Genomic DNA, 13,478 nt, shown 5'->3' on the forward strand with positions numbered 1-13,478 from the left:
ATTAACAATAACCATAGTTATATGATTGGTTTAATTACTACAGATAAGAGAGGCATGACTGGTTAAAACAAATATTTGGATTTGGATCTGATGAACAGAAACATGACAACATGCACATCCTCCTCCGTTTATCTGTCACGCGCTCCTAGCGTAGGCTCGGCCAGCTCGTCTCGTCCAATCATCGTCCACATTCTTGCATTCCCTTTCCAAGCACCAATCAGAAAGCAGAGTCAGACGCTGGTCCCGCCCAGCCGAAGTGTTGTCCTGCTGTGGCCATTTTACACTTTGAGTCCCTGAGAAACCAAACAGGCTTCTCACCTGCGCTGCTCGCCGACATTCAAAGAGCTGCTGTCGGGTACATGTCACGCTGGTAAGTGTTCCTCTGACCTCACGTACAAACGTCGGTGTTGTGTTTGCAAACCTCCGAAGCCCGTTGAGCGGCTCAGCTCGGAGCAGCTAGCCAACCCCGGGTTAGCATAGTTTAGCATGTGCGCTAACGGAGATGACCGCCACACGTCATTGTTGATCACTCCATTTTTTTTGGGATAGTATGTTTGAGCTCGATCAGACACACACACACACACACAGTTTATATCCAGTAGAGATGCAGGGATACTGTGTCTGTGTCAGCCGCTTGGGGTGAATAGCGTATAAAGCGGTGACGATAGACTCCATTAAAGTTATGGAAGTCTGTGCAGCACCAGAAATGCACCAAACCTGGGGGCAGGTAAGGAGGCTGCAGCAGCCGCCTCTGCTGAAGGCACGTCCCAAACTTACTGCATTAAAGCAGCTTTCATGATTGACTCTGTGCTTCTTAACGATGAGGTATGTGCACAGTCAATGTGATCATTAATTCTCTTTGAAACCAGAGAGAAAAGGTCAGAGACTGGGACCAGAGTCAGTGGCCGACATGGACTATGAGCGGAGGTGAGTAAACAATCTTTACCTTCATACACTTTCTTACTAACATACATTCGTCAGACCAGAGTCCCTCACATCATCTTCAATGGTCAACAGGGGCGGACGAGGTGACCGCATAGGTCGCTATGGCAACAACCACAATGACCACAACTTCCGGGACATGGACTACAGAGGCTATGGACAAGAGGAGGATGAGGCAGGAGCAGGATACGATGTCCGAGCAGAGGGAGCTGGACCGTATGGCCGTGACGAGCAAACGCTGGGCGCCCCTGACTTCCCACCGGGCCGTCTCCAGGATCGCCCAGGGTTCCACAAGAGAGGCGATGGGCGAGGGGACGTTGCGCACGAGGGGAAGGGGCTCCCGTGGCCCCCTTGCTCTCAGTTGCGGCCTGAATTAGCCCTCCCCTTGCTCCAGAGGGATGAGGACGGGTCCCGGCGGGAATTTGAGCAGCTACAGACTGGCCTACAGCAAAAGGGCAGAGGGAAAGGTGGAAGAGGCTTCCCAGAGAACAGTGGCCCTCACTCAGGGAGTAAAGAATGCAACTGGAGTCGTGTTGGTGCCCCTTCTGAACAAATGGATTATAATACGGCAAGACAGAGAGAGGAGGAAAGGTTCTCTCGTGGGGGAATGAAGAGGAGGGTAAGCTATAAAAAGTTAATCCTCTTTATAGAGCTGCTACAGTTTTTGTTGTTGCCATCTGTTGTTGATTTGTGACTCTTCTATGCAGGCTTTTCCAGTGGGGTCAGAGGAGCATGGTTGCGGGAGCGTTGGTCCTGACCTGTCGCTTGAAGAGTTGGATCAGAGGGACCAGGACTACCGTGCAGATCTAGACCACAACCAGAGGCCCAGCAACATCATAATGCTGCGTATGCTTCCACCCAATGCCACAGCCAATGAGGTACGTTTATGTTATGAGATTTTCTCTACAGTGGTCTGATTAGACGTGGGGAATGTTGGTTAGTTGGCTAAATGGTAATAATGCCTCTGTTTTCATAGATTCGTGCACAACTTCAGGAGCAGGGGATTCAGCCAAGAGAGGTTCGCCTCATGAGGAACAAATCTTCAGGTGAGAACTTGCTCGTTGCTTGGATATTTTTTCTTTTCTTACTTCCTTTCTCCTGTCATCTCCTCTTCCTTTTTTCCTTTGTATCACTCATGCATAACCTGCTCCATCATTTGCAATTCTATTTCAGACGATATCTTAGTTGCTCTGTCTTCCTTTTCTTAACAATAAGTGTCTTCGCAATCTCTTTCCTTCTCTCTGACTCTCTTTATCTATAGTGGAGTAGATAGCTGATGCACAGAACACAAATTTATATTCATACACTTAAATACAGGCAGTGCTTAGATTCCTGCCTTCATTTCTTGGGTCTGCTGGTGTCTGTAACCTCGCTTTCACCCTCAGGGCAACAAAACCAAAATCTTTGCACGCTTCAGAGTAGAGCTCTCTAGATCTGGTGATAAGAGAAGAATGCATGCATACAGTTTTATAGTTCTTCACTCCATGGCTTTAAGTTTCCTTCTCACTTTGGCTCTCTTGCTTTCTTTATCCCCATTCTTGCCTCATCCGTCCTGATGTGAGGTGTGTCTGACTAGATGGATTTGGCTCTGAACTAACAGTGTCAGTGGCGAAATGAACAGTAGAAGCAGAACATGATTGTGTTTGTCAGCTACCTCTCAGCTATGAGAGCGTCATCCATACCACTGACAAAAGCTTGTCTTTTTTTCCAGCCTCACTTGCCTTTGAAACCAAAAACTGCAATATCATGTTTTATTTCTTTTGTTAAAAACCAAAAAACGGAAAAACATTTAAAAAAATTTGTTGTTAGAATCAAAAAAGGGAAAAAATTAGGAAACGTAAAAACATAAATTATCTGTCCTGTGCTTACATAATAATTTTTTATAGACTGGCCAGTGGCCCGGTATTCTCTTGGCTTTTATTCTGAAATGTTTCCTTACTTCCGTGTCATCTGTTTTCCTTTCTAAATCCTTCAGTTCAAAAGGGCAAAATGAAATGGGAATTTCCTGCTTTTTTTATTCTGGGTTTTTTTCATCATTTGATTCTGACAATGGAAAAAAGGAAAAGCTGCTCCATTTTCCAGTTTTTTCGTTTTTGTTTTACTACTAAGAAATATGGTATGTTATTTTTTTGTTTTTTGGATTCAACAGAAAGAAAACCCTGCCTGAACATACACAGACTGCTAACTCGCTGGTTGTCTGTAATATGTATCTGACTCGGTCACACTTACAGTCCCCTGCTCTGCTCTGTCTCTCACTCCTACATCACCATTTCTCTGCTTTTAAGACCAAGTCACTCAGTTTGAGATGTTTGAATATTGACTTTTGTTAATCCACTCCATGCTCACAGTGTTGTAAAAAAAAAAACAAACCTAAATCTATATTAATTTGTAAAACTAAATATGTTTTACAGTTTGGTGTCAGTCATTACTAATGAACAGCTTTTAAGACGAATCATCCACCTTGCTTTGTAGTTCACTCTGACTCTCTGTGTGTGTGTGTGTGTGTGTGTGTGTGTGTGTGTGTGCGTGTGCGTGTGCGTGTTCTGTTGGTGCCTGGGTTTCATTCAAATTCAGCAAAAGAGCTAAGACTCAAACTGATGAGTGGGTATGAATTTCTCTCTCTCTCCCTCTGTCCTTGACCCTGTTGAGACACTGTGCGTCCTCCCACCCTTGAATTTGACAGTGGCTCTCCAACTGGCTGTCAGATGTGCTATTACCAAGGGAGAGAGGAAGCAATGATTTCTTATTTTATTAGTGCTGATACAGGGTCTCTCTCTCCTCTGTACGTGAAGCACTAACCCCTCAATGCGTTGTTGTTATGTTGTTGTTGTTGTTGTTCGGTAACCATGGCGCTGGGCGGTGTCCAGGTCAGAGCCGAGGATTCGCCTTCGTCGAGTTTAATCTCATACAGGAGGCCACCCGCTGGATGGAGACCAACCAGGTCACTCTCCCCCTACACATACACACATACACATATATGCACACATGCAGTGGGACATATGAGTTAATATCAGGACAAACGCACTGTTAAAATAGTGCCCTGTCAAATATACATGATGCATTCCTGTATGGTGTTCACAAAGAAATAGATCTGTACCCTAAGAGGGAAATTCACCTTTTCTTTCTACTTTGTACACATAAAGGTAAATTCACGACATTTGTCTGTCTGGGGCCCAGCTACATAGTTTTCATAACTGGACCCTCCAAGTCACATTTACTCATTTGTCCAATACAAGCTCCTCTTTCTTCAGCGAGATGTTCTCACTTCTTTTCCTAAGTTTACAGTATCACCTCCTGGACAGTATTGGCAGGATTAATATACTTTCTCACATGGTCTATTGTATGTGGAATCAGAATGAATACAGTACCTAATTTTCTTGTTTTTTAACTTTTCATATCTGGGTCATCTACCATTATTACGTCTGCAGGAAGCAGACTATTACTACTACTGTCTATTTGGGAGGTGAAGGTTTTCACAGTGGGATGGGATGTGTGGAAACATGAGAAAAGGTTCCCCTATAGGGGGGAGGGATGACACAATTGAACAGAACACACTGTGTCCTTAAAAATGGATACAAGCGCATACACTACACATACACCATCTCAGTCCGTCCCAATTTCCTAAAGCTGAAGGTTACAATTCTCTGGTGTCCTCTTTCATTCAGCCTCAATTCTCCTCTCTCTTTCTCTCTGTCCCTCTCGTCCCTTTCATTCTCTCTCATCTCTTGTGAGATGAGGCCTTTCTCTGGCATGTGTGGCCTAATTAATGCTGATAATCATTCTTTGTTTCCCCCTTCTTCCCTCTCTCTTTCTTTCAGGGAGTGCTGATGATTCTGGGACAGAGAGTGTCGATGCACTTCAGCGACCCAAAACCACGTGCCAACGAGGACTGGCTCTGCAACAAGGTTGTGTGTGTGTGTGTGTGTGTGTGTGTGTGTGTGTGTGTGTGTACCGCTTTACGTGAAATCTAAATGTGTTTTCTCATCTTACATGTTTATGAGTCATTGTCGCAGATAATTATTTTAAGAGGTCCTCTAACACGAGCTTGTGTAACATTTCAACAGTGCGGTGTGCAAAACTTTAAAAGGAGAGAAAAGTGCTTCAAATGCAGCGTTCCGAAATCAGGTAAGGTTTAAAAATAGATACCTAATTTATCTTTTACAATCACGCAAGCTCCCTCTCACATTACAGTACTATACAATGACACGATGTCTGTCCCCAGAGGCTGAGCTGAAGTTGCCCCAGTTGCAGCGGGATTTGCCTGTTGGTCTTCAAAAGGACGGAGCACAAGGTTTGCTGCCTCTCCCAGTACCCTACCATTCTTCTGGTCCTACTGTCGCCCCAGGACAAGCTGCCCAGCAGGCGGATGTTGCAAATGACAGTAAGTCCATCTCTTGACATTTTCTAAATGTCTTGTTTAGTTTACTGAAGGACTGATTAATGTGCCCTTTTAGAAAGTACAGTGGAAACTCATAGTGATCACGTTTGTCCCAGGCCAAAATGAACTATGAGCGGTTGATTACTATAAACCAATTGCATGGCTTCTATATGACCTGGAACTCTCTCTCTCAAAACCAAACACTGCCTCTAGAGAGGGCCGTGTAGCCTCACCAGTGGATGTTCCTAAATCCTAAACGCTGTTTCTTTAAATCGTGGATTAAAAATCTAATAATCTCTCACCTTCTCTTTCAACAGCTCTGATACTAAGAAATCTTGGCCCTCATACTTCAGTGGAAGCCATTTTATCTGCTTTGGCTCCATTTGCCACACTGTCCCCTTCCAATATTCGCCTCATCAAGGACAAGCACACACATCTCAACAGGGGGTTTGCCTTTCTACAGCTTTCTACCATAGTGGTGAGAAAAAGATGAATTTGAGCATTGCCATTCACTCTTTAACTAAATATGTATTCAGTTTAGATTCATCAACAAAACATCCTGTCATTTGATCCTAAACATACAGTACATAGACCCAGGCAATTTGACACAAGTGCACCCACACTGAACTCACAGCTCTCTGTATGTTGTTCACAGGAGGCATCTCAGCTGCTCCAGATCTTACAGGCTCTCCAGCCACCTCTCTGTATCGATGGCAAGGCAATTGTGGTGGAGTTTGCCAAAGGCTCCAAACGGTAACACGGAAAACACAAGCGCAGCGCTCATTATTGATATTGCACAAGGAACTATATTGTTTTTTCATGTCACAAAAAAACATTGGCCATGTGAAAGAATTGGATCAGAAATGAACTAAAACAATTTTTTTTGTCTCAAAATTAAAAAGTTACTGTTATACCTGTAAGAAAATGCAGGTCACCAGCTAAACTCCCTGAAACACTCTGTTCTATACCAGTGACGTGTTCCTGACTGATGGAAGCAGAGTGAGTGCTGCTACAGTGGCCAGCACAGCTATAGCAGCTGCACAGTGGGCTGTGACACAGGTAAACTTTCTCTATGACTTATCACTACAGCAAAGAAAATGTGTCTGCACAACACATCTTTACTCTCAAGATGTGCAGTTGTTACTATATTATTATTATTATTATATCTGTGTTTTATACTGTATATATATTTGCTTAATTTTCAAAAATCCCTCTCACTGCTCAGACTGCACAGAATGGATCAAGCGGAGGCCAGAGTGTAGATACAGGAGTGTATCAGCAGGGGTCAGCAGTAACATACAATCAGGAAGGGCATGAATATTCTGGAGCAGATGGTGCAAGTTTCAAGGCCCAGGCAGATACCAGGGTTCCTGCTTTACCCAGTTTAGGAGCAGCCCTGGTGGGGACATACTCAGGAGGAGCTGCCCCAGGTAGTTATTATATACACAAAGTATCTCAAACATATTGACTTTATGATCTGTGTAGCAATGTAAATCGACTAAACTGAACTTTTTTGTGTGTGCTTGTTCACGTGCAGCTGCCATTTCATCTGAGGCAGTGACATTGGGATCAACAATTGTGCAGCAGGCTCTCAGTCACACACAAACGTCTCTCAGCACCACAGGAGCTGCCATATCAGCCACACAGGTTCGTTAGCGTTGCCTACTAATATTCCTCCTGTTCATTTAACCGTTACCCTCTTGCTTTATGAGCTCTGTCTCCCCACAGGTTGAAATAGTGGGAAAACCACAGCCAGCTGCCCCCAGCCAACCTGCAACCCCAGGCACTGAACATGAGCTCCAGCAATACCGTAAGGCTTCTTGTGTTGAGTCATATTATCAAGAATTAGAAACACTAATTTAACATTTTCATTAAAAACTGTAAATAGATGTAGCATTTATGATTAACTAACCCACATTTTATGATTAATTCAGTGTTTTTTAAAATTTGGCCTCTGACCTTGAGACGAATGTCCTGTGTCTTTGACTGCAGCTGTGCCAGATGTGTCAACATACCAGTACGATGAGAGCTCTGCCTACTATTACGACCCACTCACAGGCCTCTACTATGACCCTAACTCCCAGGTGAAGAGTGATGATGGCACTGTAATCTGAATGTCCAGCCTGCACTTTTTTGAATGTGTCTTCTTCTTCACATCTCAGTCTGGTTTTGGTTTTGTCTGCCTTTCATCTTTGCAGTACTACTACAACCCTCACAGTCAGCAGTACATGTACTGGGATGGAGAGAAACACACCTACATTCCTGCTGCTAGCCAGTCAAACGCAGAGGGCGCTTCAATGAGTGAAGGCATGGCCCCGTCAGACTCACTGTTTGCTTCTCCTGGCAGCAAGGAGAAAAAAGACAAGCCCAAGAATAAAACTGCTCAACAGGTATAAATAATCTACATACTGGACACAAGAACTTACAGAAGTGTACAATAACTGACTTATTTTTATTTGTATAGTAACTTTTATGTTTGCTTTGCTCTGGGTTTTTGATTGGACATTTGTAAAACCTCTGATTATAGATAGACTACCAATACTACCTTAGAGTATAAAAACATGACTGCAGTGGTGTTTATTAAATGTGTTGTTGGTTTTCTGGTACTCGCTGAATATGACCTTGTCAAATTTTAAATCATCCTCTGTTGAATCAATTTAACTGGCTAAATTATATTTCTTGATGTTTGTCTTAATAGATTGCCAAAGATATGGAGCGCTGGGCTAAGAGTCTCAATAGACAGAAGGAGAACATGCGCTCTGTCTCCTCCTCCCCTGCGGTAGGCTCGACAGCGCTGCCTCCTGGTTACACCAGAGCACCGGGCCACAGTCGCTTAGATGACCGCCGAGAGTCTGCGAGTGCTGATGCAGGCTATGCAGTTCTGGAGAAAAAGGTGGACGATCGTTGCAAAGACATTAGTGCTTAGCTGTAAACATCTGCGTGTCTTCAGGACAGCAGGGTATCATAGTGAGGGAGTGGACTTAGGTTCAGGCTCCTATTACCATCATTCTGCTCTAGTGCAAATAAGAAAAGAATGTCTGCCTTAGAAAAGGTCTTACCAACTAACCTGGTTATCCCTCTGAATTTCTGTCCTGCAGGGGGCACTGTCTGAACGGCCTCAGATATTTTTGGACCAGATCAGACAAAGTACAGAAGTAAGGACAAGCACACTGTGATGCACTTATTATGTACATTTTTTATAGTATGTCTGATTATATACTGTTCTTCAGCATACATTTATCTCTGTATCTGTCTCTTTATCAGTTCCTCACCTTGTGTCCCTCCTCTGTAGAGTTCTCCTCCTCAGCAGCAGGGTCTGGTCCCAGCGTACAGCGGAGAAACGGACAGCGATGAAGAAGGAGGCGACAAAGATGAGAAGGAGGGCAGATTGACAGACTGGGTTAAATTGGCCTGTCTGCTGTGTAGGAGACAGTTCCCCAGTAAGGAGGCCCTCATCAGGCACCAGCAGCTCTCTGAGCTCCATAAGGTGGTTACACAAACAGCTAGCCTTGAACTTCACACCACTACACACACTGCATAAATGATGGGACCATGTGTTCACTCCAGGCTGGAAAACCAGCCTGTGTACTGTGTATTTTGTTAAATATTCTCATGCATCCTTTACTGTCTGTTATCTAGAGGGTATTTCATAATGATAAAAGTGCAGCACAGTGACATTTCGCTTGTTATGATGTTTAGGTTTGACCCGTTAATCTGTCTGCCCACAGCAAAACTTGGAGCAGAGAAGAGCCCAGCAGGAAGCTGCAGGCAAAGAGGTTGGTCATCCATCACTGTCTGACAATAGTTGTTGCTAATCTGAGTTGAGTGCGGTTATTGTTAATTTAATTTTCCTTTTTTTGGTTGCAGAGAATTCCTGATGGATCTGAACCTCCTGCTCTGAAGAAGAGGAGGTTTAGCCCCATGTAAGCAGCAGTGACGTAACAAACTGACTGTGTTGATGTCTTGTAGTTGTTTCAGGTTAACAATTGGCCTTTTGTTCGCCAGAGTCCTCTTGCGCTGTTTAAATAACTGTTTACTGTAGTAACTTCATCTATATATGTTGATGTTCTTATATATAATTTCAAAATACAACAATTTTTCAGCAATGATGGATGGGAATTTATCTTATTTTGTGTGTGCTCAGATGTTGTTTGACTGTCTTTCTTTAGTGATGGGATCACAGGCACCAGTCTTGGTGCCAGGATGCTGCAGGGTGGAGTGAAAAAGGGTCTCCTATTGCGCAACATGCCCTCACCGTAAATCCTCTACATCCTGACAAGGGAACGTCCCGGACAAAAGGACAAAGCCCAGCACGCAACACTTCACCATGATCATCATATATAAGCCTTTTCATTTTGTTTTGACTCTACAGTTACCTCAACAGTGGTAATACATATGAACTGAACTGATCCTGTAGCAGTGGATGTCAGGATATTGCACAGAATGCACCTTTTTTTTTGCTTTCTTCCTGTATGATGCAGTTTTGCGTTCTCACTTGCTTCAGAGCTTGTGTCTGATTAACAAGCCTTATGTGGTTGGGAAACATTTGCTGTGGGAACGTGAAAGATCGCTGAAGATCTTTATTGGCAGCAAATTATTTTTTCTAATATTACTGTCTATGCACCATAGATTTTTTTTATTTAATGTAATATGCCTTACCATTCAGTGAATGACTGATCTGGGCATAAAGTGTACATACATTTTAGAATGAGCACTTTTATACCACGGTGGGAGCTGTGAGACTGTGGCCTCGTGAAATGGACAGGGTCACACAAACACTAGTGTGTGGGTGAAAAGTGTGTCAGTTTGTTATATCACATGTATGAATTCAAGATGTAATACATACTTATCTCTGGAGAAAATAGTTTTTCTATGTGTATTTCTTCAAACGTGTTTCATTAAGCTTATAAAAATAATTATCACTATTAATCCACGATGTCTTCTGCGGGCGAGCCAGTCAACGGTTGTATCATTTCCACATTTTAACTTTAAATTTCCAAATTGTGTTGTGTGCAAGATTTAAAAAGAGGAATATGATGCAACTCGTGTTGTTTGTGTTTCTAATGCAACATCTCGAGCTGCAGAAGTCGATGTTGCAGGGCACGTTCTTTCTTTTTTTAAATCTGAGAACTGTTTGATTCTCACGCGCGTTAACTCACTTGTGCGCTTGTTAAGTTTCCATGGCAACAAGCGTAAACACAGATCACGGTTAGCTCATTAGCTTCCCCGCAGTTAGCTTCTTGGTGGTTGTAGTTGTATTGTGAAGTCACTAAGCTGAGTTTAGTTTTGGTTGCTGCTCGCTACGGTCACATAAAGTTCTGCTAGTCTAGCTAACCCAGACGGTTGCGTTCATTATTAGCTAGCTACCGAAAACTCGCTTACGCGTGAACGGAGGATTTGTATTTTGTGAAATTAAGCCAAGTGGACCATCATGTCTGACGTGGACGAAGACACAGTCGTGTCGGATGTAGATGGAGAGGAAGACACTCTTAAAGTGGGGGGAGAGGACGAGAAGGTAAAGTTGACTGAGCGATTAAATGAATCTCAGAAGTGAATGAATTCTCACACATTTTGTAAATGGATGGTAAAGCTGTCTGGAGGATAGACTCAAGGAAATAGATAGTGTAATGATCCTGAGGGAAATAAGGCATCCAGTAACACAAAACATTAAAACACAAGAGCTTAAGAATAACAAGAGTCACTTTAAAGCCACTCTCCATTTTACAATAACAGTGCATCAACAGGTTATTTCGCCATTCATTAAAAGAAAGACGCTTGACCTGACTTCATCCACACACCACCTGCCCTCCAATGTAATAACATGGAGGAGACCTTACATCCACAGGTGTAATGTAGTCAACATTTAACCCACGACATTAAAAGAATGGGACTGTACAAACTAATCCTATAGAGTTACAGTGTGGAGACTTGAGAGACACAAGTTGAGAGAATGTTTTAACCCTCATCTGCAAGATTCTGGATTTCTTAAGATTTGACTTTTTAAAAAACTACAGGCCCCATACTTAGACACAAACATTGGGGTTTATAATTATGTGTCCAATAATTGCACGAATAATTCTTTGATATATAGATGATATTGTCCCTCTCTGTGTTCAACAGGTGCAGGTTTGCAATCTTACCCAGGAAACCATAAGTGAGGGGCTGTCGTTGCTGTGCAGAACAGGAAATGGACTTAGACATGCATTTGTCAAACTGGACTTAAAAGACAAGTATGGAGAGAAAGATATGTGTGAAATAAAATTGCCTTTGGCCTGTAGTTTTAATTCATATCATCATCATATATAATTCTTCTGATTCCTTACCCCTCAGAGGACTGAATGACATAGCTGCAATTAGCAGCTTCGTTCACCTTCGTTTCCTGGATATGTCCAATAACCACCTCACTGATCTGTCCCCTCTGGCATCTCTGATCCATCTGCTGTGGCTGAAGGCAAGAAGCTCTCGTATTTGTTAGTTTGGACACTAACATCTCTGGGGCTGTCACTATCGTTCATTATGATTGATGGTAACCCCTGAATGCATCTCTTCTGCAGGTTGACAATAATGCTATTGCATGCTTCAAAGGAAATCCTTTCACTCAGTTAAGCTACCTGCAGTGGCTGAGTGTGGCTGTCAACCGGCTCACAGACCTAGACGGCCTAGTTGGACCTTCTTTAGAGAGCCTCAATCTTAAAGGTTTGGTTTTTTAGTTTGTGTTTTCAAATCTGGAAAAGTTCACTTTCATTCTTTTTTAAAATTGGGGAAGTCATAATAAGATACTGCAACTTATTAGTGGATCAGAAGGCACTTTACTCTCGTTTAGTCTTAGATGTAAAACTTTCTCTATCCCCTCAGCAAGGTATCAAATATCTAGTTCCTATAATGTATATTATTAGATGGCAATTTTGAAATCTCTTTGGCAGGTAACGGTATTAAAACAGTGAAGAGCCTTCAGCAGGGCTGTTTTGGCAACCTGGCAACTCTAGAGCTGAGAGGAAACCACCTCGAAACCACTCATGGCATTAACCTTCCAAACCTGCAACGATTATATCTGGTAATAACCCTTCCATGAATTGGTTCATGACACTAGTATGTATGTGATAACCAGAGAACTGCTGCCTGCAACCATCCTTGCTCTCTGCTCAGGCCCAAAATGTAATCAAACGTCTGGAGGGTTTGGAGAGGTTAGAGCACCTGACCACCCTTCATCTGAGAGACAACCAACTGGAATCTCTGGATGGTCTCAGCCCCAACATGAAGTGTCTTAAATACCTCAATGTCAGGTATACAGTTGAATCAGCCTGTTACAATGATATCACCAGTGACTTAGTGCATGCATTATTAATTCCGTAAAGATTATATATCACAAATATTGTTTTCTCTCTCCCCTTAGAGGCAATGCAATCTTAGATGAGAATGGCCTACGGGGCCTTGGGCTTGTGTCAAAAACCCTGCGTGCTCTGGTGATTTCTAACAACCCGCTGGTGGAAACAACAGACTCCCGAATAAGTGTGCTGCTTCTTGTTCCGCAGCTGGAGCGAATTGACAAAGATCCTGTCTCCGCTGAGGAGAGGACTGAGGCCCAGGAGAGAATGAAGGTAAAGCCGGAAAACATTTAAATTTCACATTTTGATGTGATCAATAAAAACAAAACAATCCTTTTTCCTATTTTTCTAATGGCATGTACCATTTCAGGAACTTCAAGAAGAGGAAATACCTGAACCTTGAGATTTGCAACAATAGCCTAAATGAGGAAGTGTTTGACTTCCTTGACTTTCTTGAAAAGACAGGTGGATGGGTGACTGTGACCTTGAAGTATTCTGTAAAGTATATGATGCATCATTAATAAATGTGCACATTACAATAGCTTGTGTCATGTTTTCACATACTTACAGCCAATATTTGAAAGCATATAACGTTAAAATTGATATTTCTGTTGCATCCACTGACATGTAAAAATGCAGGTAATCAGCTGAAGTTACAAATCAAGGGGTCTGTGACTAAGGAATTATAAAGAGGTTGCTATTTGAGCCTCTCCAGACAGTTCTCTTTCCCTGAGTAAGGATGAGAGGGCATATTTTGCCTCCTCTTCCTTATTGGCAGGGTTCCAGCGGCAGCTTTAAAGGGACAGTGACATGATACATGTGGAAAATCCCCA

At 42.9% G+C, this 13,478-nt stretch overlaps 2 protein-coding genes across 2 annotated transcripts; both read left to right on the top strand.

Moving 5' to 3' along the window:
* The first annotated feature begins 233 nt into the window (after positions 1 to 233).
* On the top strand, positions 234 to 10,182 carry rbm10 (RNA binding motif protein 10). Its single transcript, XM_020096316.2, has 23 exons — positions 234 to 370; positions 870 to 927; positions 1,018 to 1,561; positions 1,650 to 1,820; positions 1,919 to 1,988; positions 3,810 to 3,883; positions 4,761 to 4,847; positions 5,007 to 5,067; positions 5,165 to 5,323; positions 5,638 to 5,798; positions 5,976 to 6,073; positions 6,292 to 6,379; positions 6,546 to 6,750; positions 6,858 to 6,967; positions 7,049 to 7,130; positions 7,313 to 7,404; positions 7,519 to 7,710; positions 8,019 to 8,213; positions 8,419 to 8,475; positions 8,613 to 8,807; positions 9,049 to 9,096; positions 9,188 to 9,243; positions 9,490 to 10,182. The coding sequence occupies exons 2-23, from the start codon at positions 911 to 913 to the stop codon at positions 9,578 to 9,580; spliced, it is 2,853 nt and encodes a 950-aa protein (XP_019951875.2). The 5' UTR covers positions 234 to 370; positions 870 to 910; the 3' UTR covers positions 9,581 to 10,182.
* Positions 10,183 to 10,382: 200 nt separating this feature from the next.
* Positions 10,383 to 13,186, top strand: lrrc23 (leucine rich repeat containing 23). Its single transcript, XM_020096021.2, has 8 exons — positions 10,383 to 10,835; positions 11,441 to 11,550; positions 11,651 to 11,771; positions 11,875 to 12,016; positions 12,244 to 12,374; positions 12,467 to 12,603; positions 12,714 to 12,918; positions 13,016 to 13,186. The coding sequence occupies exons 1-8, from the start codon at positions 10,752 to 10,754 to the stop codon at positions 13,046 to 13,048; spliced, it is 963 nt and encodes a 320-aa protein (XP_019951580.2). The 5' UTR covers positions 10,383 to 10,751; the 3' UTR covers positions 13,049 to 13,186.
* Positions 13,187 to 13,478: the final 292 nt, after the last annotated feature.

This window comes from Paralichthys olivaceus, chromosome 6 (genome assembly GCF_024713975.1).
Source record: "Paralichthys olivaceus isolate ysfri-2021 chromosome 6, ASM2471397v2, whole genome shotgun sequence".
Classification (NCBI taxonomy): domain Eukaryota; kingdom Metazoa; phylum Chordata; class Actinopteri; order Pleuronectiformes; family Paralichthyidae; genus Paralichthys; species Paralichthys olivaceus.